Below are 24,857 nucleotides of genomic sequence, written 5' to 3'. Positions count from 1 at the left end.
TACTGCCCAGATAAAAAAAAAAAAAAAAAAAAAAGGTTCTTTTCAAAATATTACTTCTCACTGACAATGCACCTGGTCACCGAAAAGCTCTGATGGAGATGTGCAATGAAATTGATATTGTTTACATTCCTGCTAACATACATGCACACTGCCACCCATGGATCAAGTCTCGTTATTGGAGAAATAGATTTCACAGCTGTCCCAGACCGTGATTCCTCTGATGGCTCCGGGCAAAGTAAATAAAAAACTTTCTGGAAAGGATTCACTAGTCTAGATGCCATTAAGAGCACTTGTGATTCAAGGGAAAAAGCCAAAATCTCAACATTCAAAGGAGGTAGGAGGAAACTGGTTCCAACACTCCTGGGTAACTTTGAGGGGTTCTAGACTTCAGTGGAAGAAGTCACTGCAAAGGTGGTGGACATGGCAAGAGAAGTGCAGCCTGAAGACAGGATTGAACTGCTGCCATCTCATGATAAAACTTGAATGGATGAGGCATTGCTTCTTATGGATGAGCAGAGAAAGTGGTTTCTTGAGATAGAATCTACTCCTGGGGAAGATGCCGTGAAGATAATTGAAATGACAATGAAAGATCTAGAACATGACATACACTTAGTTGGTAAAGCAGTGGGAGGGTTTGAGACAATTGTCCAACTCTGAAAGAAGTCCTGGTGTGGGTAAAATGCTATCAAACAGCATTGTATGCTACAGAGAAAGCATTCATGAAGCGACATGTCACGCAACACAACAAACATCACTGCTGTCTTCCTTTAAGAAACCGTCATAGCCACCCCAACCTTCAGTGCCCACTACCCTGATGGGTCCTCAGCCGTCAACATCGAGGCAAGATCCTCCACCAGCAAAAAGACAGTAACTTGCTGAAGGCTCAGATGATGGTTAATATTTTTTAGCAATAAAATATTTTAAAATTAAGGCATGTACATTGTTTTTTAAGACATAATGCTATTGCACACTTCACAGACTACGGTATAGTGCAAACATAACTTTGTATGCATGGAAACAAAAAAAATCATTTCGCTTTATGGAGATATTTGCCTTTTTGCCCTGGTCTGGAACTGAACTCACAATACCTCTGAGGTATGACTGTACACAGTTTCTAACAGTGACAGGCCACCTAAATGCATACTCTTTAGAGTAAACATAAAACAATAAGTATTAAGGTAGAAAGAGCCATTAAATCATGGCTTAGCTTCATATAATTAACATGTACTATGCATGCTATAAATACCACATTTACTTATCATTTTTTTAAAGATTTATTTAATTTATTTATTTATGATAGTCACACAGAGAGAGAGAGAGAGAGAGAGGCAGAGACATATGCAGAGGGAGAAGCAGGCCCCATGCACCAGGAGCCCGACGTGGGATTCGATCCCGGGTCTCCAGGATCGCGCGCCCTGGGCCAAAGGCAGGCGCTAAACCGCTGCGCCACCCAGGGATCCCTACTTATCATTTTTTTGCTTGTGTATCAGGTGAGGTATTTACTACTATTCTTTCTCCTGTGACAAACATTACCCACACATTATAAAGGCTGAAATGCCTTTATTAACTTTAATTTCTGCTTTTATAAGGTATCTTGCTATTTTAACAGGCAACATGCTTCTACTGAGGCTACTTGTAAAGTATGGAAAAGGAAGTATTGCTCATCGTAATTGCTTTAGCAGCTTAATAGAGGTAAAAGACTCGTCTCCTTGCACTTTGTGAGTATACACTTCAATATGATTCCACTATGCTAATAATATTCCAGAGGAGGCTGTAGCTCATGATAATGGAAGTGCAAACTTTAACACCAGCTTACAGCTCTCAATCTATCTTTTTGTATTTGTAAAAGTGTAAATGAAATAAATCTCAGGGTGTATATTATATTCCCTATTGATGTTAAACTAGCTCAATAAAAAATATTCTGTAAGCATCATGAGTAAGGTTGTACAAACAAAACCTCCCTCTAGCCAATTCATTCTTCTATCTATTCTCTGCATTGCAGTCAGACAGAGCTCTTAAAAAATATGTATATATTTCTTATACGTATTGACATAACATATTCAACCTCAAGTGATTTCCTACTGTTCTTAAAATCAAAGGCAAATAATTAAAAAGGTCATAATCTCTCTCAGATTTAGGTTTGGTTTTCCACATATGCATGCTCCTATGCCACTTTCTTCACTCCGCGCTCTTTTCATTTCTTCCAGTGCTTCAAAGAAACTAAGCTCCTATATCTGGGTCTATTTTTTTTTTTTAAGAGATGGCTGGGGGAAGGGCAGAAGGAGAGGGAGAGAGAGAATCTTAAGAGAATCTTAAGCCCAACATGGGACTCAATCTCACAACTCTGAGATCATGACCTGAACCGAAACCAAGAGTTGGATGCTTAAGTGACTGAGCCATGGAGGTGTCCCCTATGGGTCTTTGTAAAACTCATTCATAGAGAATCTATAAATTTACATAGAAGTCCACCTAGACATAATCATCCCCCACTGTTTTCTCCCATAAGACACACACCTGCATACACACGGACTCTGTTTCACACACCTTGCCTATCCTTAAAACATTAGTCTACATACCTCCTCTTCAAGGAAATTTTCCAGAATGCTCTCAAGTTCCATCCCAGAGCCCTAGAGCTTCTGCATGTAACTCTTCAGAGCACAGATCCCACTAATACAGTGATTAACTGTGCAATCAGCTCTTTAACGTCTATCTCTGTGGCAAGAATATAAACTCCCAAAGGGCAGGGTATCCTATGCCTTTATCTGGAACAGACATATATATTGAATGAATAAATAATACGTATTTTAAAAATCAAATGACAAATACTATAACAAGACATTTTAAAGTTAGTTACCTATTACTTACAGATTGATGCTTATTTATAAACTTTTGGGGTGTTGAATTTGGGTTATAAATAAACTATATTAATGAGATTTCTAATTTCCCTCTCTTTCTAATATATACTGATATATTACATATATTTAATAATAAGTAATATGTAACATGTTATATATCACATATGTAATGTTTATGCATACATACATATATGCATAGTTTAAAAATTTGGTAACTTTCAGATATAGCTCTCTTGAAGACACTAAAATGATACATTAAAATAAATGTGTAAGGGGATCCCTGGGTGGCTCAGCGGTTTGGCACCTGCCTTCAGCTCAGGGCGTGATCCTAGAGTCCCGGGATCGAGTCCCATGTCGGGCTCCTTGCATGGGGCCTGCTTCTCCCTCTGCCTGTGTCTCTGCATCTCTCTCTCTCTCTCTCTGTGTCTCTCATGAATAAATGAATAAAATCTTTAAAAAAAAATAAATGTGTAAGATTTCTAAAGCATTTCATTTATCAATATCTCTAAAGAAATACATGTAGGCTAAAATGGCATTTTGACATATGTGTTTACTTTGTACATCTCAGATATTGAATTAAATGTTTAGTAAAAACCATAAAGGAAGAAGTCAGTAAATTAGATTTTTTTTTGTCTAAAGTACCTTAGAATCCATGCAGAACATTAAATTATTTATTAAAAACACCAGAAAAAACCTGTTATTCCTTTCCATGATATTTCAAGCATATAATCAAACTATAGAAATAATAGCATGTATCAACTCTCAAAATAATAGTACTAGAAATATTGATATTGACAATACTATTTGATTTGAAGGTAGAATATCTGAAAGTAAATTTAATACAGACTCTGACTAGTTACACAATGGTGAAACCGGGTCTTTCCTTTCTGGCATTAGTTCCCAATTTCATCAATTAAAAAAAGAAGAAGAGAGAGAGAAACTGTCTGTGGCATCTGTGATACTGCTGTAGCCATGGGTAAAATATTTTGAGAGGAGAGAGGAAAGAACAATTAATTCTACCATGGAGGGAAAGACAATGTCAGGGAAGGTCCAGGAGGTAGGAAATATTTAAAATGGACCTTGAAGGATAAGGTAAAAAATAGTGGAAGAACACTTAAAGCACAACAACATGCAATGCTAAGGAAGGAAGGTTTGAAAAATAAATTGCAATTTCCAGATGTGGAAAGTCATTTGATATAGCAAACTGTAAGGGATATGGGATGGATGTGTGTGTGTGTGTGTGCACACACTGTGGACACATGAAGGAGCAGTCTAGGAAGGGAAAACAAATGTAAGGAGAGAAAAGGAGAAAGATGCGGGTGAGGAAGTGCTAGAATGCTTACAGGTCTTCACTAGCATCCTAAATACCATGAGTGTGGCTTGTATCTGAAAAAAAAAAAAAAAGGCAAAGTTTGAACAGAAAAAGGATGTGAGCATCTATGATTTTATAAAGCCCCGAGGAAGTGGAAACACATTGCCATAAAGCAAGCCATTAAAAAAGATTATTCTTGTCCTAAGCAAACCTAGGAATAATTACAGAAAATGATGCAAATGGGAAGATTATATTACATTATTTTTGCATTAGTGAAAACATATGAAAATCTCTGAAGCTCATCTTTAAAACGTCTTTCCCAACTTAAAAGTACCCAGTCTAACTCAATTAGGGTGAGAGCATGTTTAGCACGAATGTACACAGGGACACCATCCTTGATTTAATAAAGGTATGCAGGCGTTATGATATTCCCTCTGTGCCTGAGTTCCAGCATTCTTAATGGAATAAGGTGTGTTATATTTTAAAATATAATACCTGCATGTCTAATTAAATGAACCAGAATATATGAAATGAAAGGAAAAGAAAATTTAAAATTTGAAATTCTTTTAGAATTGGCTTCTCAAGCATCTGTCTTTATTGTCACAGGGCCCCAGAGATATTTTGTAAAAATAAATTGCATATAATTTGAAAAACAATGAAAATTTTCACCAAAGAGAGCCAGCAGCCACTTAAATGTGCCTAAGGCTTTGGAAATTGTTATTTCATGGCTCTTATTGTTGCGAATTCCCTGAAAGACTTCAACACAATTTTTTTTTTCTTTGTGAGAATAGAGATTTCAGGGCACTCACAGCAAAAGTTATTCCTATGGGTTAGTTCTAACAAAACTGTTGGAAAAGGTGCTATAAATATACATGCTCTACATATGGTATTTGGATAAGAAAAATGTAGAATATTTTTCTAACACTCTTAAAACGTTAAGTCAATGAACACTGAAAACTTTAAAGCTTCTCTCACCTGTGAATATGCATTATTGACTACTTTTCACTTATTAAAATATGAAACACTGCCTTCCCCACATATAGTTTCAAATATTACAAACTTTGCTTATACTCAGGATAAGAGTCTCAAGTTGTAATATATATTCTATATTATGTAGTTATTTAAAACTTTGTAGTTATACAGTTAAACTTTTGGAAACCATAAAGACTTGTTTATTTTCACAATTATATTCCCATTGGTTTAGGAAAAAAAAAAAAAAAAGCAAAGCCCTCTAGTGGCCAAAATTATATACAGATCCATGATAAATCCCCAAATTCTCTATTACTATTAAAAAAAATTAAGTAGCGTATTTGTTACACTGTTAGCATAAAGCCTTACTTATTCAAAGTGAAATTTTCTTTTTTCCTGAGGTCTAATTGAATGAAAAGGTAGGACAACTGTGCTATTTAAGTTAATTTCATTAAGGGATTTTAAAAAATATTCCATATAATATGAAATTATGAGTGCATAAGCCACATGTTCTGAAATGCCAAGATCAAATATGCGGAGGATTGATTTATATGGATTTTAGAACATAAGATTTTCCTATGTGTAAACCAACAATTAGGGAATGATAACTAAATCTGGGTAATTTGTAATACTCATTCAACTTTTTTTCTTTTTGCAAAAGACTAAGATTAAAACATTGATGTGAGAACTATACAAGGAATGTTTACAAAATAACAGAGCATTTTCAAGCATATCACAGAGTAAAGTGTTCACATCTGACAGGTGGAGGCCGTATGTATATACACCACAATAAAAAAAAAAAAAAGGAAACATGGTGAACAGCACCAAATACCACTGTGTAAAAAAGTGACAGAGAAAGAAGGCCTTGTCTTGCACTTTAAAAAAAAAAAAAAAAAAAAAGATTTTATTTATTTGAGAGACAGAGACAGAAAGAGTGGGGGGGGGGGAGGGTGGAAGGAGAGGGAGAAGCAGACTCCCTGCTGGTCAGGGAGCCCAAGGCAGGCTCCATCCCAGGACCCTGAGATCATGACCTGAGCCAAAGTCAGACACTTAATCAACCAACCACCCAGGTGCCCCTGCCTTGCCCTTTTCTAAATATTTCAAAAGAAGCTAGAAAGACTGATTGTGTTGTGAAATTTACAGATTTTTCAAGCATTGGTGCAATTTAAAAAAATGATGGTGCAGGGCAAGCCAAATCTTCACGCAGGCATCATCCACTTCACACATTACCAATCTGAGACCTCTGACTTAAAAGACTGAGTTACTACATGAATACACTATAGAGTTGGTCTCCTTTTACACAACTGAAAAAAATATTTTGGACAAACCTTCCTCTAAATTAAAAATCCTGAATTAGCCTTTCTCAAACAATAAACACAGGGCATCCAACTTTCCCAAGGGTCATTTTCTCTCTTAAGATATTTTTTTCTCAGCCCTGTCATGGTCTGAGATGTAGGAAGATGGTACACACAGCCATTGTTCCCAGGCCTGTAGCATAAATATCTTACAATACAAGGATCTGTCTGGTTCTGGTTATGTTCACTGTTCTAACAGATACACTGCCGAATATCATTACTGTTTAAAGTAAATTAATTTCCCAATTTCCATATTTACTATTGATAAATATAAATTACCTTCAGTCCATCTCAGAATAGGATGTGACACTGGGGTGTCATAGCACGTTATTGAGGCACTTTCCTGGTACAACTTAAACAATGGCTTAGCAAATAGGGCCAGTGCACCGTTAATGAGTTTAGATTCAATTGTCAAAAGCAACAGAATAATCATCTAATCCCCCAAAGTAGAAAGGGTGTACTCTACAGTTACATGAATGTGCATATAAGAGAGAGAAGAGTTTCTGAGATAAGAGAAGAAAGAAGTTGTAATGCTGAAAAGTCATAATAGATAACTTTCCTTTTTTTTTAAATAAAAGATGATTTTCAAAACAATGTTTTTCTTTCTAAAGCTCCTCTGGGAGCTCCTTCTCCTCAACTTCAAATGCTCTGGTACAAGCTAAGTCAAGACCAGAATCTACTTACTTAAGGCAGCATGATAGATAGAATCTCCAGGAAGCAATCCAAAGGAAAAGTTTCTGGGTAATAAGAGCCAACGGCTGGAGGCGGTGTGTACTGAATGAAAATGTAAATGAAATGACTTTTCATTGTTTTACTTTTTATACCCTATTCAACTTTTTCACTCTTTTCAGCAGCATGTGTGCATTGCTTTACTCATAAAAAGAGAACTCCCAGTGAAAAGTTAGTATAAGTAGAATCTCCTCCCACAATAACAAACAAAGCAAGAAAGAGCAAAAGTGCTTAAGAACAGAAGTGGTGCCATTCACCATCTTATATGTGAAATAATATTAGCTAAAGGAAACAAGAGTTTTAGCTTGGCTCAGGCATCCCGAGATCCACCTTTATGCCTCGGTTAAAGTACCAGTGAAGTTAACAAAAGTGCTCACATTTTCACAAATCATAACAAATATGAAAATGTGATGTGGACTGTGGGCAGGACTGCAGAATAGCAGGTGGCAGAACAAGGGAAGTGAGCAGGGGCTCAGGGCAGGAAGCAGATGTGCTGGGGCCATGCTGAACAGAAGTAACAATATGACACACAAAGACTTTCCCCATAGGCCCATGATAAACCCTGAACATGGTAGGAGAATGAACTAGAACACAGCATGACCTATGCTACAAAAGGAGAGGAGGTAATTCACTATTCCTTTTCATCTCCGCCTCTGCTCCTTCTCCCCCAGGTGTTCAAGCTCTGGGACTGTGGCTACTACATGAAAGCAGCTCACCTTCAACCTCGGGGCTTGCCTGGGAAAGGAAGTCAGACTCGGACACGAGAGGAAAGTGGTACAGAAATGTCACCCACACTGCTTGATACCCAAGGCAAGTGCTAAGAAAGATGAAGAAAACTGGTATGGAGATGCTATAAACAACATTGTGGCAAGGGCAGAGGGAAGGAAAGAAACACGGAACACACAAAAGGTGATGAATTCCATTTGGAAGAGATAGAAGAAGATGTGCCCTGAATGCTTTGTGCTAAAGATATACTTAATAAGATATACTTATTCCATTATCTAAAGCATTATCTAGGTCTACATTTATAGATACATAGATACATAATATACAGACATAGAGATACATTCAGAATGAAAGAGAAGAGAAACTAAAGAGCAAAAGAAACAAAATGAACTCTAAAACACCATCATTACCAAAATGATCGATAAAATGCAAAGAGCAAGACAGAGAATAGATATTACTGAAACTAAGTTATTGACCTTGATAAAAAGCCTTGGGAAGTCCAGGTTTCAATACAGAATTTTTGGACAACTCTGCATCCTATGTCAGGGTGTGGCAGTGAAGAAGACAAGTTCCCGGCCCCCAAGACCCTAGTCTTCCTTACACCATGAGGGGCTTCGAATGCACATATGGGGATACCCTAGCCCATACTTCCAAGCTCTGTCCCTAAATAGCCTCTGCAAAGTCACCTTTGGCTACTCTTTGGGTTCCAATATACCAGGGATTTGGTCTGCTCTCAGAAAGAAAGATCATGACAGGAAGTTGATACAAGTCCTTGAACGATTTGGAGCTGATAGCTGGGGAATGCCAGGCTCTAGGGTACTGGGGTGTGATCTAGATGGGAAATACAGAAGTCAGCTGGACAGGAGCGCTGGGTCAAGAAGCAGAACAAGAAGGCAGCACAAGAAGGCAGAACAAATGGAGCTGAACAAATGTTTGAGAGGGTGCTCTCAAACACAGTGTCATCCAAGCACGGGTCTCTCTTGATGAGCTCTAAAGTCTGTACTGACTGCAGAAATTAGGCAGGAAATAATAGATATGGAGAAAATAAAAGTGGATATCCATCATGGGAAATGTTGGTTTTCCTAGTAAATAGGCTCCACTATTATAAAGCAGAAAAAAAGCAATGTATACAAAAAGCTCATTTCTCTGATAGGGAGGAACTAGAGAATGTGGTTGTTTAAACTACACAATACCCATCAGTAAAATCTGCTGGTGAACAACTGCCACCGAGAAATATCCAGCACTTCAATGATAGGCAGCTGGGCAGAAGGGGCAAGTTGAATTCAAGTGAGAAAAATCAAGCTGGTATCAGAATTTTCCCAGAGCAATATCAAATGACAGGAGATGGAACAGCCATGCGCATCAGGTTCTGGTGAAGAAGAAGAAAATGTGACCCAAGAATGTGCTCCCCAGCCACAGCGTTGTGCAATATAGGAACAACAGACATCATAGTCTCAAATCTCCAGTATCAACAGGGCAGACACCACAATTCGCCAACCCAGATGATAGCAGGGAAAGCTGTGCAGAAAGGATTAGATCAATATTCATCACCCAGGTCCACACATCCCGAAGGAGAAAATATATTACCTGAGCATTTAAAAAAGTATCTGTCAAGTATGGAGACAACTGACAGAAAATAGCAAGCATCTGAGAACACAAAGACTACAGGATCTCTTGAACACTTCTTTGAAAGCAAATGTACAAATAAAAACAAACAGAAATTACTTGACAGTATACTTGACAACACAGGATCTCATCAAACATGGATGAGGATTTCAAATCCACTTTCGCTTTTATTTATTTATTTATTTTCAAAGATTTTGTTTATTTGAAAGAGCAAGAGAGAGTGAGACAGAGAGGGAGCACTAGTAGGGGGAGGAGCAGAGGGGAAGGGAGAAGCAGGCTCCCACTGAACAGGAACCCCAAAGTGGGGCTTGATCCCAGGATCATGACCTGAGCCGAAGGCAGATGCTTAACTGGCCACCCAGGAGGCCCCACTTTTGCTTTTTATATTTCCTAAGCATCAAGCAATAAAATTAGAAATTAAATTCATAAATTATACCACTTATGGAAATTCTAAAAATGCAGGTAAGACCCTATATTGTCATGAGTATGTATGTAGTAAAAGTTCAAAGAGGAAGGGGGTGGTTGGGTTGGGATCAAGGGACTCAGAGGTTTTGTGGTTTCTGTGTTGTTGAAACAGAAAGAAAAAAAGTTCCTAGGCAGACAGAGCACACCAGAATATCTATAAAATCTGTTTCTCTGGTACCATGTGCCTGTTAATATTATTTTTTGTAGTTGTCTGTGTGCTTAAAAATGTTCTGAATTAAAAATGTTTAAAAATACAAAGCCTACAAAATGTCTTAGTTTGTGTTACCAGGTAGGGGCTCTGAACATTTTTAATACATAGTGTATTAAGTTATCAAAATTTACATTCTATGTTAAGAAAACATAAAGAGTATCATTGGCAAGCTTCTTCAGCAAGGATGCCTGTCAATGAAAAAGAGTTACAAAATATGTTGCCACTAACATCTTGTCATTTAAAATGTGTTGCAAACAAAAAATATTCATAAGATATATGGTTTCAAATTTAAAAACAACTAGAAGTTTGGGGATCAGAAAAAAGTTGATGCACTGACTCTAAAATGTTTGCTTTGCATAAAGCAACGGATGTATTTGTACTGTCCTTCTACATAGTTTCATAATTTGAAGGTGAGCGCAGTAGTGGAGTTCTCCTCCATGACCCGTGCTTTACATTCAAGATTGCTAAGGAGGCAATCTAAGATATGAGTAAGAAGACTCTGACTTGAGAATGTGTATGATGACACAGATGTAGTGACAGGAGGGCATGCGTGTTATCTCAGCTTCTCACTGACCAGGCTCAGGAACCTGTGAGAGTGCTTTGGCTATGAAATCTCTCATCTCCTTGACATCGAATGTTCTGTTAACCAAATTGTAAAGCTTCTCCTAGACAATGTGGTTGGACGCATGGTGGGATGAGAAAGAGACCAGAAAATAAATCTTCACTTTGAATGTGGAAAGCTTTTGAGATTGATTTAATTATTGTACTCATCTGAATAATTTCTGAAGACAGTGGTGTGGTGGACATAGGTATTTCTGCTTTCCCTCGTCTTTTATCTAGTGCTGTTTAGGTTTCGCACAGGTTGTGGGCTCCATGGAGAAAGAAACTTCAGAGCATGTCTCTGGACACCCATGGAAAACTGTTACACCAGCTGCAGAAACACCCAAATCCTATAAATCCAGGTGTGGCTAAAGTTGATATACTATACAGGGATATATTACACCAGAAAATTATAGAGCCATTAACTTCTCAGGATGGCGTGAGGAATGCCTGCCATTGTGAAATCACGTATTGTTCCAGAAAACAAAAATGTGCAAGAAAATTCTGTAAGGTGACTCTATAGAGAGAACAATGGAATTTAAATCTATTAATATTTCATTTCATATGTGGGTCCATAGGTAGACTTTTCTGGAAACAAAAGATAATGGGCGACCAGTACTTCCAGAGGGTACTCAAAGAAACAACGGCTGGTATTGAGGTAGCAGGCTCAGGAAAGTAGGAAGAAAACTCTCCTAATGGAACGCAAGTTTCCTCCCAACAGAGAACAGGATTATTCCTTAACAGTTAATTCTTAATGGTTAAATCCAATAGACAAAAGAGTAAAAAATGCAGAGGATTGGGGGCAATTTTTTGAAGATGAAGAAACATTAATACCTGTAATGTTTCCTTCCTAGTGGAGTCCAATATGTTCATATACTTACTTCTTTGGACCTTGAGAATGTGGAATGAATGGAAGAGTTTGCAAAGAACAAATATAAAGTTGTTCCTTTTCACTTCCTCTAGTGACTTAGCTATATGCAGAGAACACATTTGTTCAGCTCCAAGTATAAGGAGGGCATCTTCTGGCCTCCACTGTGTGGGGTTGACTGGGTCACCCTGGGATTCAGTACTTAGACTAATTTATGCTTTCAGACAGAGGTACACTGTTAAATGTTTAACAATCAGATCTCCAGGAGGAAAAAAAGTCCCTGCTAAATGTCATTAACTGATTTCCATGGTGTACATACTTTGATCACAGCTCATTTTAAGCTACCAACATGATGTCACTAATCATGGAGCTGGGGAAGTGCATGAACAATGGGCTCTCACAGCCCCTATGAGTTGGCTCCAGCTACCACCGCATGTGTCATTCTTCAGGCTGATTTTATCAGTAACTTAGGTGATATTTTAGATTCAAATTGCTTATGCTGATTCTCAATTGGTTTAAAGCTGGAGTTGGCAAGAGGAGAGCTAATTATTTGTCTCCCTCAAACAGCAAAATATACACGGTCTAGTACAGGGATCATTTCTAATTTACCCTTAGAGCTCTGTGAGTAATAGAGTAAATGAATCCTATGAAACACTTAGCAAATTAAAATGAATGAATATACTTGAGTTTTGATGATGCAGAGATATTTCTATATATATAAAATAGCATGATGTGCAACCTTTATTCAAATAATCTAGGCTCTTATGTAAAAAAATTCATTTAGCTACTAACAAGGTAAATGCAGACATTTCTCATTCTAAAGCCTTGGGGAATAAAAATACTTAGTCCTTTTATTATTAACCTCAAATATTTCTACTGAAAGTGTTTGGATATGTTTTCTTCACACACATATGGTCAACTCATAATAAATGTATATTGAATTAAAGAAAATCCCAGTTTAATAATGAAACATTAAGCACAAAAATATCACATATGTGTAAGTCAACAACAGAGTGACTATTTAAATTGATTATTTCGATTAGACACAAAAATTATATAAGTGGTTATTTTTAAAAAATGGCAAAAAGCTACTTTGGCAAGGTGTATATGTCAACCTAAATACACCCCTTTTGGAGCTTATTTGTCACAGTGAATTACTGGATTTCAGGTGCTGACTTCTGTACTTACATTTATTTTTCCCCTATTCTGGTATGTTTCATAAGTACTTAAACTTTTTTTTTTTTTTTTTTTTAAGAATCATTACTACCATTACAGAGTTTTTCTACTTCTTTTAGATCTCAATGTGATGAGATATCATGTAAAAAAATTTTTTTTTCACATAATTGCTACCACCTTTCAGCTTTACATCTATTAAGAGGTGCTTTAAGAAGTGAACAGGCAATTGAGCCAAAGACAGCAAACACATAACTTTAAATTAGTTACACAATTAAGTTTCCTCAGTTGGCTTCTTTTGCCATGATGCTGAGGTAGTATAATAGCAGATTTCCAGTCAGCAGAAATTAGAGTACAATAAAACCATAATGACATGGTAAGTAGGCTCCAAGAGATTCATTCATGTAGAAGTTGGTAATTATACTGTAAGGATAACAAAGCAAACTGGACACATCTCTGCAGCTAGCAGAGCTGGGATGCTACAGGTCTGGATGTGCAATCAAAATCTATGAAGTCTCAGCTCAAAATGGGCACCACCTGGTGGCAGCTGTCCACTCTGTCTTAAATGTAGAAGTGGACAAAGGTCAGATTCCAAGACTTGCTGGGATTTCGGGAGAGTGATAATAATTTAGGAATCTCCTGATTAGCTGGCACCTGTGTCATCCCCCAACCACAGAGTTGGGAAGGATGAATACCAAGACCAGGAGGACCTTCCTCAACCTGCCTGGCTCCCCAAGTAAGGTCTCATTTTTCCTTCCATATCCAGCTTCCTCATTTGATCCTCTTCATTTAAATATATGGAGCGGATTGAGGATGAAAACCAACCTTCAATCACTATCATCCAAATTTGCATTATTGTGGGGCATGTAATTGCATGGTTTTATTGCATTACATTTGATTCTAGAGCATTTTAATGGATAATCCCACAGACCATTTCCCTGAGTTTTCAGATTATAAATTAAATTAGGAAATGTTAAGGGAAAAAAATGAAGCATCAAAATGGGTCCTCAAGTATTACTAAACCACTCCTTCTACCCCTCCTTCCTCTCATCTATTTTTTGCTAATTTATGTGACAGTTTCTCTCTCTCTCTATATATATATATATATATATCCACCTCCTCCCATACTTTTCTTTACATAATAAACTATTAAGTATCATAAAACTCTTTTTAAAAAGTGTTTTATTACTCAAGAAAAAACATGCATTGAAAACTTCTGTCAACGTAATAAATTTCTTATCCTTTGATTATGTGTACAATTCAATTTTATGGACTTAATGCCAACAAGCCAATATATATAATCACTAGTAGAAAATGAGCATTTATATCATTAACTACCACATTATTAAGTACTCATCATTTCTACAGGCCAGAGTTAACATGAACAATATATGAGCAAGTTACGGGAAAAGGCTGGTGGGTTGTATATTAAGGAAAAATAAGGGAAGATGTGAACAATGAGAAGGAGATCTCTTTTGCTTTATGAAGTTTCTGAAGTTTTTCTGTCCTATCAGTTTTTTTGTCTATTCTCACCCTCCACTGATGGTTCAATATATCTTGGTGTGTCTTTCACAGCATTTTTTTTTCCGGTGGTGGATCTTCAATAACTATGCCCTCATCATCTTTATTGTCATGGTTCACGAAGGGAATGCAAAAGTTCACAAAGACAGGCATATTGCTTATAAATATAAATATTGCTCAACCTTATCATTAAATATCATCTTTCATTGAGAAAACAGCAAAAGTGAAAACTTTTACAATATAGCCTTGGCAAGCATGTAACCTAAGTTGGTTATTTGATTTAGATAGTTTAGTGGACAATGTTTTAAAAGAATATAAAGAGGTTGCTTGGTCTCAGTACAAACAAGACTGCACACAGGCTGCTCCATGCATTTATATTATACACCCGAGGCACCATGAAAATATTTGCGTGGGCGCATAGGGCAGACTAATTCTAGTAGGTAATTTTAAATTAATCAAAATGAAAAATAAACATATCATTTGGCCCTCAACTCTATATCTAGGATTCACATTACCTGTGTGTAAGTATTTATATACATATTTTCTTTCTCATGTTCACTAAGGTACTATTTGCAATACAGGTACATATGTGTCAACAGAGATATATTCTCATCATGAATATAAGAATGCTAATCTAAATATCATTTGTTGGGCAGCTCGGGTGGCTCAGCGGTTTAGTGCCACCTTCAGCCCAGGGTGTGATCCTGGAGACCCGGGATTAAGTCTCGTGTCGGGCTCCCTCCCTGCATGGAGCCTGCTTCTCCCTCTGCCTGTGTCTCTGCCTCTTTCAGTCTCTCTCTCTCTCTCTCTCTGTGTGTGTCTCTCATAAATGAAGAAATAAAATCTTTTAAAATAAATAAATATAATTTGTTAGGGGAGCCTGGGTGGCTCAGTTGGTTAAGCGTCTGCCTTTGGCTCAGGTCATGAGCTCGGGGTCCTGGGATTGAGCCCTCCATCAGGCTCCCTGTTCCATGGGTAGCCTGCTTCTCCCTCTCCCTCTGCTGCTCCTCCGGCTTGTGTTCTCTATGAGATAAATAATAAAATCTTTTAAAAAATAATTATTTTCATTTGTTAAAACACTGTTCATAAAATACAAAGAAGAACAAAAACAAATTCTCACAAGATACAACAAAAATACAAAGCAAAATAAAATGTTCATCAATAGGGAACTAGAGTTATATGCAATGCAGCTCTTTTAAAAACTAATGTAGAAAGGTCTGCATGTGCTGATATGGCTGACATGGAAAGGTTAAGAACTTGTACTTTTAAACAATAGCAAAAATATGGAACAGTGCATATAGAGATGAAGGTTCTTCCAAAGAAGATTCTAGGCTGGAGACTAATATATCCTTTCGCCATAATTCTAACACAGTGGCTTTTCCTCCAGCTCTTGGACAGACTCACCATTTGACTGAGCACTAGATGAAGTAATTAACTTGCTTTTAAAGTCCAAGTTATATACATATACAAATACATCATATGCATACATATATACATATATATAGAGAAATAATGCAGATATGTACATTTATCAATACTTGAATCACTCAATTCAAGGGATGCTTATATTATACAACATTGGGGGGAGTAGATATTACTGAGACTTGATTCTTGTTACTAGACAAGAATATTTATGTCCCCATTCTCGAACCTGTGGACAATGAACAGACTGTTCAATAGTTAAATTCACCTCCCAATACCCTTTGTTATGCTGAATCAGCAGAACCAGCTAAATTCCATTAGTTGAAGAACTTACGTTGAAAATCCTCTGAAAATAAATACTAACATGTTTTTAAAAAGAAGGCATGTGTGTGTACAGGAAGGTTATCTAGAAGAATAAATAATATCTGTGAGACAATAAGATTTACATTGTTCTCAGATCTTTGAATGTTAAGAAAAACATACTTTGCTGGTCTATCTTTTTGTATTTAAATTTTTTACCATATGCATATTCCATTAAAAAATCATAATACACATTCTTAGAGAAACAAAGCTTCTCTACCAATAGGACAAAAGTCCTCTAAGATTTAGAAGGGGCATCTGACGTCAAGAGTATTGCTTGCCATCTATTTGATTCAGGCCTGGGTTTATGGTGACTGCACTTCCATAAATAATTATAAATCAAATGTACAACCTTGTGGATAAAAAGACAAAATCAATTCAGTCATTTAATGTCGCTGACATTGCTGTTCTCTCTCCAGCTCCTCTGCACAGCTGGACAAGTTAGACTTCTCATAGTTAGGTGCTTCTCATAGTTGCCTAATTGCTCAGACAACTGCTAATTTAACATCACTTTATCCTTGATGTCACAGCCAGATTGACCTTTCTGAAGTGGAGATTCCTTGGCTTGCACCTCTTCAGGGACCTCTCTCCACTGTCTCAATAAAACCTAAACTCCTAAACAAGACTGTGAATCATCCCCTAACAAATTCCCTTTTCTTCCTCAACAAAAGAATACCTAACTACAAGAATGTTAGCAGGGCACATGGCCACCCTCTGCCAAAAGTCTACATTTCCTAGGCTCTTGTGTAATGAGTAGATGTGATATACAACTTCGGCCTAGCCAATGGAAGATAATGTGTACAACTTCTGGGAAACCTCCTCAAGGGAGGAGATTTTGATCTCCTCTCTGCTCCCTGGAATGCTGATGTGATAGCTGCAACAGCCATCTTGGATCACAGATGCACTGGACTACCTACTTTATATGAGAGAAAAGTAGATTTCCAATTCATTTAAATTCTTGCTATTTTGAGAATTAGTCCCTCAGAGTTAATCCTAATTTGAATGAATACAAAACACATTATGTGATCTGGTCAATCTATTCTTTTCACTCATCTTTTACTACTCCTACAGTTGCCTCTATACAGCAGCTACAACTAACTGGCAGTTCTCAGACCACGCCATGCTATTTCTTACTTTTATGTGTTAGTTGAAGATGGCTCATCTGTCTGAAATATTCTGCTCCTACCTCTATTCAAGCTCTACTCCTTTGCATGGAAAATTGGGCAATGGACTCATTAGAAGACAAAAATAGTATTTTTATCCTGCCCTACCCCATGTTATTTGACACACGGTAGTTGCTGCAGAAAAGTTCAGAAAACCTTTAGAGCTGAAGAAAATCTTCTTAACCTTCTCCTACCCTCATTGGCCCAGGAAAGGAAAAACAGAGAAAAAGGATTTAGAATACAAGGCAGGGAAAAAGTAAACCTCACAGATAAATAACTTCTGAGAGAGAAAGAGAATATACTGCACCAACTTAAAAAGAATATTGTCCTATGCAATAAAAAATAAGAAAGAGCTCCCACATATTTGACATTTTATTGCCCTATTTAAAATTCCAGTAAAAGGGACAGAAGAATAAAGCCCCAGAAAGCAGGACAAAATGACTGAAATGGAAAATAAGAAAGAAAAAATACAAATATTAGCATGATCAATCTGAAACACTCTATAATCCACTTCTAGGAAGGTGAAGTTCAGCAAGAGAGAAGAAAGGAATGAGGAGCATTATCAGAAACATTATACCTGAGCACATCTCAAAAAAGTAAATGATGTTCAGGATGTACTTACTGGAATATGCATGTATTCATTCTTTAGCTCATGTAATCCAGTCCTAATTACTGACCACATGCTTCAGCCACTGGAGAGCAAAAGATGAATAAGGTAATGTTTCTGCTCTCCAAGACCTTATTCTATTAAAAAAAACAGGGCACATAAAATGGTAATTATAATACAATGACAGGAAGAACAAAAATAAAAGTTTGTAAGAGCTCTGCAGGAGTATAGGAGAGATACCTCGCCCATCTAAAACTCAGTTTGGAGTTTTACAATATAACACTTACATGCTACACTTATGGGTTAATACTATAGTTTCTAACTTCTGATTTTTTTTAAAGATTTTATTTATTTATTCATGAGAGACACAGAGAGAGGCAGAGACATAGGCAGAGGGAGAAGCAGGTTCCCTACAGGGAGCCCATTTTGGGACTTGATCCTGGACCCCAGGATCACTCTGGGAGCTGAAGGCAGATGCTCAACCACTGAGCCACCCAGGTGCCCCAAACTTTTGATTTTCTTTTAAATAATTCCCATAAAATGCATTTTGGCATTCAATTTAATGCTAAAAAACCTTTATAATCTATGTACTCCAAAAGCCACTGGGAAAAACCAAATAACCGCATTCCTTTTTTATTTTTATTGCAGTATAAGACATATAGAGACAAGAATAAATCCTAAGAACAGCTCCATGAGTTTTTTTCCAAGGTGAACTTACCCATGTGACCCATACAGAGACCAAGAATCTAATACTGCCAGCAACCTGGGAGATGCCTCATGGCCCCTTTCAGGCACTTTCCTTTCCCAAGTAAAACCATCTTCATGATTCCTAATAGCATGGATTAGATAGGTTAGTTCTATCCTTGAACTTAATAAAAATGAAATCATATCTCATATGCACTCTGTGTCTTCCTTCTTTGGCTGAATATTAAGTGATAAAATATGTTTACACTGTTGGATATGTAGTTTTATTTTAAATAATATTTTTAAAGAACATTTTTAGACTGATGAATTGTGAAAATGGTACAAGGAGTTGCCACATAACCTCACACTCAGTTTTCCATATTATTAGAATCTCATATTCATATGGTACATCTGTCAAAATTAATGAACCAATATCGATACATAATTGTTAACTAAAGCTTACAGTGCACTGAAATTGCTTTAGTTGTCCCTTAATGTTCTTTTTTCTGCCCAGGGCCCCATCTAAGATGCATTAGATATAGTCATCATGTCTCCTTAGGTTCTCTTGGTTGCCCATTTCTCAGGTTTCCCTGGTTTTTCATGATCTTAACAGTTTTTAGGATTATTGGTCAGGCATTTTGTGAAAGGGCAATCAACTGGAATTTGCCTGATGTTTTTCTCATGGTTAAATGGAGGGAATATATTTTTGGGAAGAACACCACAGAGGTAAAGGGCCATTCTTATCACATCACATTGAGGTATATGTATGTGTATGATGTCATCTTTGATGTTGAGCTAAATCACTTGGCTTCAGGTAGTACTTGTCAAGTTTCTCCACTGTAAAGTCACCATCCCTCTTGTTTTTCTTCATCCTTTCCTACCATACTCTTTGGAAGCACGTAATATAGACTAGAAAACAACAAGATTATATGATTCCAAAGTACAAGTCTTAACTACTAGAACATAGAAACTTACATGACAGTGACATTTACAATGGATCCAATTTATTATAACCACACAGAGTATCAGCCCAGAAAAACTATTGTAGTTTTTTTTCATGAAATCATTTTAAATGACTGTCAAATAACTTGATTTTTCTATTAATGTGGCATCTATGGAAATAGTCTTAGACTGATTCTAAATAAGCCAAGTGAAAAACTAGAAAGTATTGAATAAAAATCATTTGAAAATCTGGGTTAGCTAAATTTTGCATGATTTTATTCACTTGTCTCTTTGCATGTATAAGCTTAGTTACAGAGTTTCTAAGGAAGATTTCCAAAAATAAACACCATCTAGTATTAAGAGTTGATATTGCAAATATACAAAAATGCTGAGGGGATCTACTCATAGAAGATTAAAATAGATTACATAATTTATTAAGAAGTACCTTATTAAGAATACCATCAACAAATAAGTTACCACCATCATTTTTATCTCATAAATCTAATGAGAAATATGCCTAATGTCTTAACTATTTCCTTAGTTTAATATATAAAGTATATTATTAATCTAATATCGTAAAAAGTAACACAGCATATTTTCCATATATGATATTGTAAATCATATAATCTTCAGTTTTATAACGACATTGAGTAACCTAAACTATCTGCCAAATGGCCATAGGCTAGAATTATATCTCTTCACATTATTCTTAAATCAAGTTTCCATCCTTTTTGAGTGAAGTTTCAACATAAGGTACTGGATAACTCATAGTCAGTAGTAATAGAAATGACAATGATCTTCAAAACAGATTCTATATCTTCATCTATCCCTGAGGGAAAATGACCTTGATCTTCACATTAACTGTGAATCACATGGGCTGCCCTGACTCATACTCTGCAAATAGGAATGATCAATGTAAATTAGCAAGAAATACATTGCAAACTTCCCAGAAAAACCCATACTACTGAAATTCCATTATTAAAACTAATACACTGAACTTCAAAAGAGTGGGAGAGAACTATATTGAGATAGAGCTACACTGTTCCCCAGATAGTTTATTTTTTACATGACTCAAAATAGATCTTTTAATCCATCTCAGGGGTGTGCTGAAGCCAGCTTATTAATGGCTTATAAGAGCCATTTGTTGAATTTTCTGGAATTTGTGAACCTATTGTTGAAGTCATTATTAGAAATTAAATTATATAAACTAACAGTATAATCATATTAAAAACAAAGGTAATGAATATTCAAACCTCATCACTTCCTAACACCTTACTATTATACATGTTCTTGAGCTCATTTACATCTGCTGTGTATGCAAGAAATTCTACATATAGTTGCTACTGTGCATCATTTTCAATTCCACACTCAGTGACATCAGGCTGGTAGCTTGAAATAAACCATGAGGGGCAGTATTTACACCATAAAAATAAGAAAATGTTACAAACCAGGGCTCTACTACCTCATCTCAGAGAACTGGTTGTTAAACATTTACCAGCACACCACTGACCAATCCATGTCTAACCCTCCCTCTTGCCAATTCTATCCCCCACTCCAAAAGCAATCTTAGTATCAATTCTCTTTAAAGACACTCATTTTGGGGGAACTTCCAGCTGTGTATATAATACTGGTTCACTTAAAGATAATAAAGATTTAAATTCTTTTGAAATAGAATTTCAATAGAAAAACAGAAAAGTGATGTGATTTCAAGCAAGCAACCGTCTTGAGGGAGAAAGTTCCTATGTGGGTTTAACAAATTCTGAAACTTATATGTGACTTTAAAGTTTTGAATGTAAGAGAAGGTAGGAAAGCCCATTGGTGAAAGACAGAAATGGGTTTCATCTTGATTTCACCATTTACACTAGGAACATAATATCTCTAAGACTTGAGTCTTAATAATAATAAAAAGTAATACCAATGTTGTCAAACTTTTGATGAGTAAAATGAGATAACAGATGTGAAGTTACCACAGACATTCCATAAACATCGGCTGTTTTGTGGTATACACTTAGGTTCAGCAATGGACCACCATTGGGACCAAAGAAGCTTGAATTCATAAATGCTCAATGAATGCTATGCAGATGAGCTATTTACCCTCTTGCATCTATACACTGAATATTAGCATAGTAAAGCTCAGAGAAGACCAGCATATAAGGAACCTGAATAAGTAGTCAGCAGTGTTCATAAAATTTCTCAAATTTTACCCAATCTTCTCATTTTGGTGACTTCTAAGCCATTCCTCTCCAAAATGCTGTATCTAATAATATAATAAGTCCCCTCATTTCTACCTCTGTAGGACAGCTAAATATGCATTTACTGCTGTTTCATTCTCTGGTAGCCCCTAAATCAGGATCTTAATACTTCTCCCCCACAAATAAAACTATATAACCTGGTAATTTACTCCTATTACCTGTAAATACATTTTTTTTGGTAAAGTATTTTAGGAAATAATGTTAAAATAAAGTATGACATCCAGATAATCTTATAAAGGCCTATTCTAGACTGTACAGAATTCAGAAGGATTATATAAGCTTTTAAAGAAGGTTCAGAGGTCATCTAAAAGCAATTATGGGTTTTAAAAAATGCACTTATGAGACTGGAATTATTAAAGAAATAAGTTGAAGGGTTGATATTATAATAGATTTCAATAAGTTAAGACTTAGCAGTAAAAGGGATTGGTCAAATGCAATGTATGAGGCCACAGACCAAAAAAAAAAAAAAAAAAAGGCTTACATTTTGGTGTAAGTGTTTAACCATACCAAAGTATAATTATACAAGAAAAATTTCTTGGCAGACATTGACATTTGTCACCCAAATATTTCAGTTTCTAAAAATTTCTTTTTGAGGGAAATCTCTTTAAAAATTAAGAAGATTTTCATATATCTGGAATACTAATTGTCATCTACTTGAAAGCCAGAGAGAAGAGTAGAAGACCTTACAATGTTCTTTTCTTTCTACAAATCCATGGTTAAAGCCAAGACACATACCAGGCAATGAGTGAACGAGTGGCAAAATAAAAAATGCAGCCGCTATTTCCTTCTGAAATTTCTTATCCTATGCCTTTTATGTCATAGTTCTATTCTAATTTTTCATTCTAAATTTATCCTGAAGTTCCTGTGAATTATTTATAATTTACTTTATTTCACAAAGCATTTCATACAAGTTTTATTATTGTTACTGTCATTCTATTCAGTGTCAGACACTGAACATCTCCTACAATGCAGTCTCAGGAATCTACAATCAAGTCCTCCACCTAGAAGAGCCACTGCCTGTTCTTACCACAATATTCTATCCATGTGCCCCCTATCCCTGTAAACAAAAGAAAAGAAAACAAAATGTAAGGCCTGCTTCTGATATCTACAGTTGTGGTGTCATGGTTCTCTTGGTCTTTCCATGTTTTTTTTTTTTTTTCTTTCCATTGTTAATTCCCTTCCCTACATTTTAATAAACCTTCTCAATTCCCGTCTGTAATATCGCTAGACGTGCATTAATTGCAGTTTTGTTCCTCTGCTAATCCCAAATCAGGATCTCAGTAGCTTCTCAGACACTGGCCAGTGTCATACCCACTCTGTCCCTTTGTGGTCAATCTAACATATCATTGCCACGTTTCTCTTCCAAAAGCGTATCACCAATTAACTCTGAAATGTTCCATTCTCCTTACTGACTGCTAAGAAGAATCCATGCATTTCATCCTCTGCGTATCATCCCAGCATAGTTTCTGATTCTTCTACTACCTTCACTCTAAGCTTCCAGCAGATGGCTGAGCTTTCCTGACTTAGGGCTTTGCTAATTATGCTCCCATTATCTAGAATGTCCTCCTCTCACTAGCTTAAAATTCTACACATTCCCCAAGGCTATGCATTCATTCTTTGATTCATTTACCAGAGAGGGACACGTTGATGAATAAGATGGTCATTTCTTCTGTCCTAATAAAGTGCCGGTATGGAAGCAACAACAGAAAATAAACAAATCATCTTGTAAATAACCAGCTGCAATTATGATAGGTGCTATGATGGAAGAGTTAGTAGTAACATCTTTAAATAATGTGACGGAATTTTTTTTTTTTTTACCACTTTCTTTATCTATACCACACGATCTCAAAGGGATCCTGCTCATTTTTCCTCCTGTCGCTAAACCCCACGTCATTTTTCCATTTCAATAATACCTCAGTAAGATTTCTTGAATTTGTATCATGCTGGTCTGTATAATATTTATTTGCAATTTCAACTTATCTTCCTATTTGAGGGAATGTAATTCCTGGAGACCTTATGCACTCAAATGACCAGTTTAAATCAATCATGGTCCCTGCAATGGAGGGACCACTAAGCTGTTTCCATGGACAAAAAGAAAAAAAAAAAAAAATCCTGTCTTAAGAAAGATAACCACAAGATTACATGGTATGTTTTATTCTTCTTCTGGCCATTGATATTCAAGATGTAATGCCTGGAAGTACTGCAGATAATTAGTCATCAGAGTGAGAATAATACCAAAACCAAGGATGACACAACGAAGTAATAAAAGAGCCTCAGCTCTTGATGGAATTCTTGGGCCACTTATTTTACCAATCCTGCGGTACCCACAGACATAACTAACCCTAAACCCCTTATTAAGTTGACTTGAGAATGTTCCTGTCTGTTTGAGCCAGTTATTTGCAGCAAGTCTGACATATTACGTTATAAGATCACAAACACTCTGAGGATGGGAGCATATGTATTTCTCTCTCCATTATTTCCATGTTATCTGTCATGATTTTTGCTCATATTAGTTGATCAAAAATAGTAGATGGGACAATTAAAGTTGCATTTCAACAGAAATATCTTTCATTTATATTTTCTCTGTCTCCCTCTGTCTTCCTCTTCCCTTCCTCTTTCACACTGTGTGTGTGTGTGTTTCCAGGTTTTTAAACATCACACAGCAGTTACAGGCTTAATTTTCTGAGCTCAATTAGAATGTGCTTCCTGTGATGCTGTAACACACAGGTTTATACTTCTGATGATATAAAAGGACAGAGGCAAGAATTCCATTTCATTCTCTTTCTCTTAGTAAAAAACGGTTTCACATCTTGTCTACATAGTGAGGCCATAAACACAGCCAAGTAATCTACAATTTTAAAGAGAACAGAAAAGGTACAGCTGTCAGAAAAGTTGAAAATATTGAATATGCTCCAGAGATGACAAGACATACAAATATTGGCAAGGCACATAGTCAGACAAGAGCCCTAGGAATATATATTTTATTTCAGTCTATAGCTGGCTTTAGATGAAGAAGT

At 36.3% G+C, this 24,857-nt stretch overlaps 2 protein-coding genes across 17 annotated transcripts in view; one reads left to right on the top strand and one right to left on the bottom strand.

The window, feature by feature from the left end:
• Window positions 1–24,857, bottom strand: part of PRR16 (proline rich 16) — a 537,790-nt gene that overhangs the window by 128,785 nt on the left and 384,148 nt on the right. For 2 of the 16 annotated variants that reach the window (XM_077911358.1, XM_077911359.1), the window contains exon 3: window positions 17,978–18,047. The exons of 13 other annotated variants lie outside the window; for them this stretch is intronic. In XM_077911358.1, the coding sequence (XP_077767484.1) occupies window positions 17,978–18,037 (60 nt within the window). In that variant the 5' untranslated portion in view covers window positions 18,038–18,047. Of the gene's footprint in view, window positions 1–2,576; window positions 2,709–17,977; window positions 18,048–24,857 lie in introns of those variants that run through there. One more of the 16 variants, XM_077911362.1, reaches the window with a different exon arrangement.
• The window catches only part of LOC144321971 (uncharacterized), a 444,052-nt gene that overhangs the window by 367,595 nt on the left and 51,600 nt on the right, over window positions 1–24,857 (top strand). The gene's annotated exons all lie outside the window — the stretch shown is intronic.

The sequence above is a fragment of the Canis aureus genome, chromosome 10 (genome assembly GCF_053574225.1).
Source record: "Canis aureus isolate CA01 chromosome 10, VMU_Caureus_v.1.0, whole genome shotgun sequence".
Lineage (NCBI taxonomy): Eukaryota > Metazoa > Chordata > Mammalia > Carnivora > Canidae > Canis > Canis aureus.
This window is presented reverse-complemented; position numbering and strand designations above follow the sequence as displayed.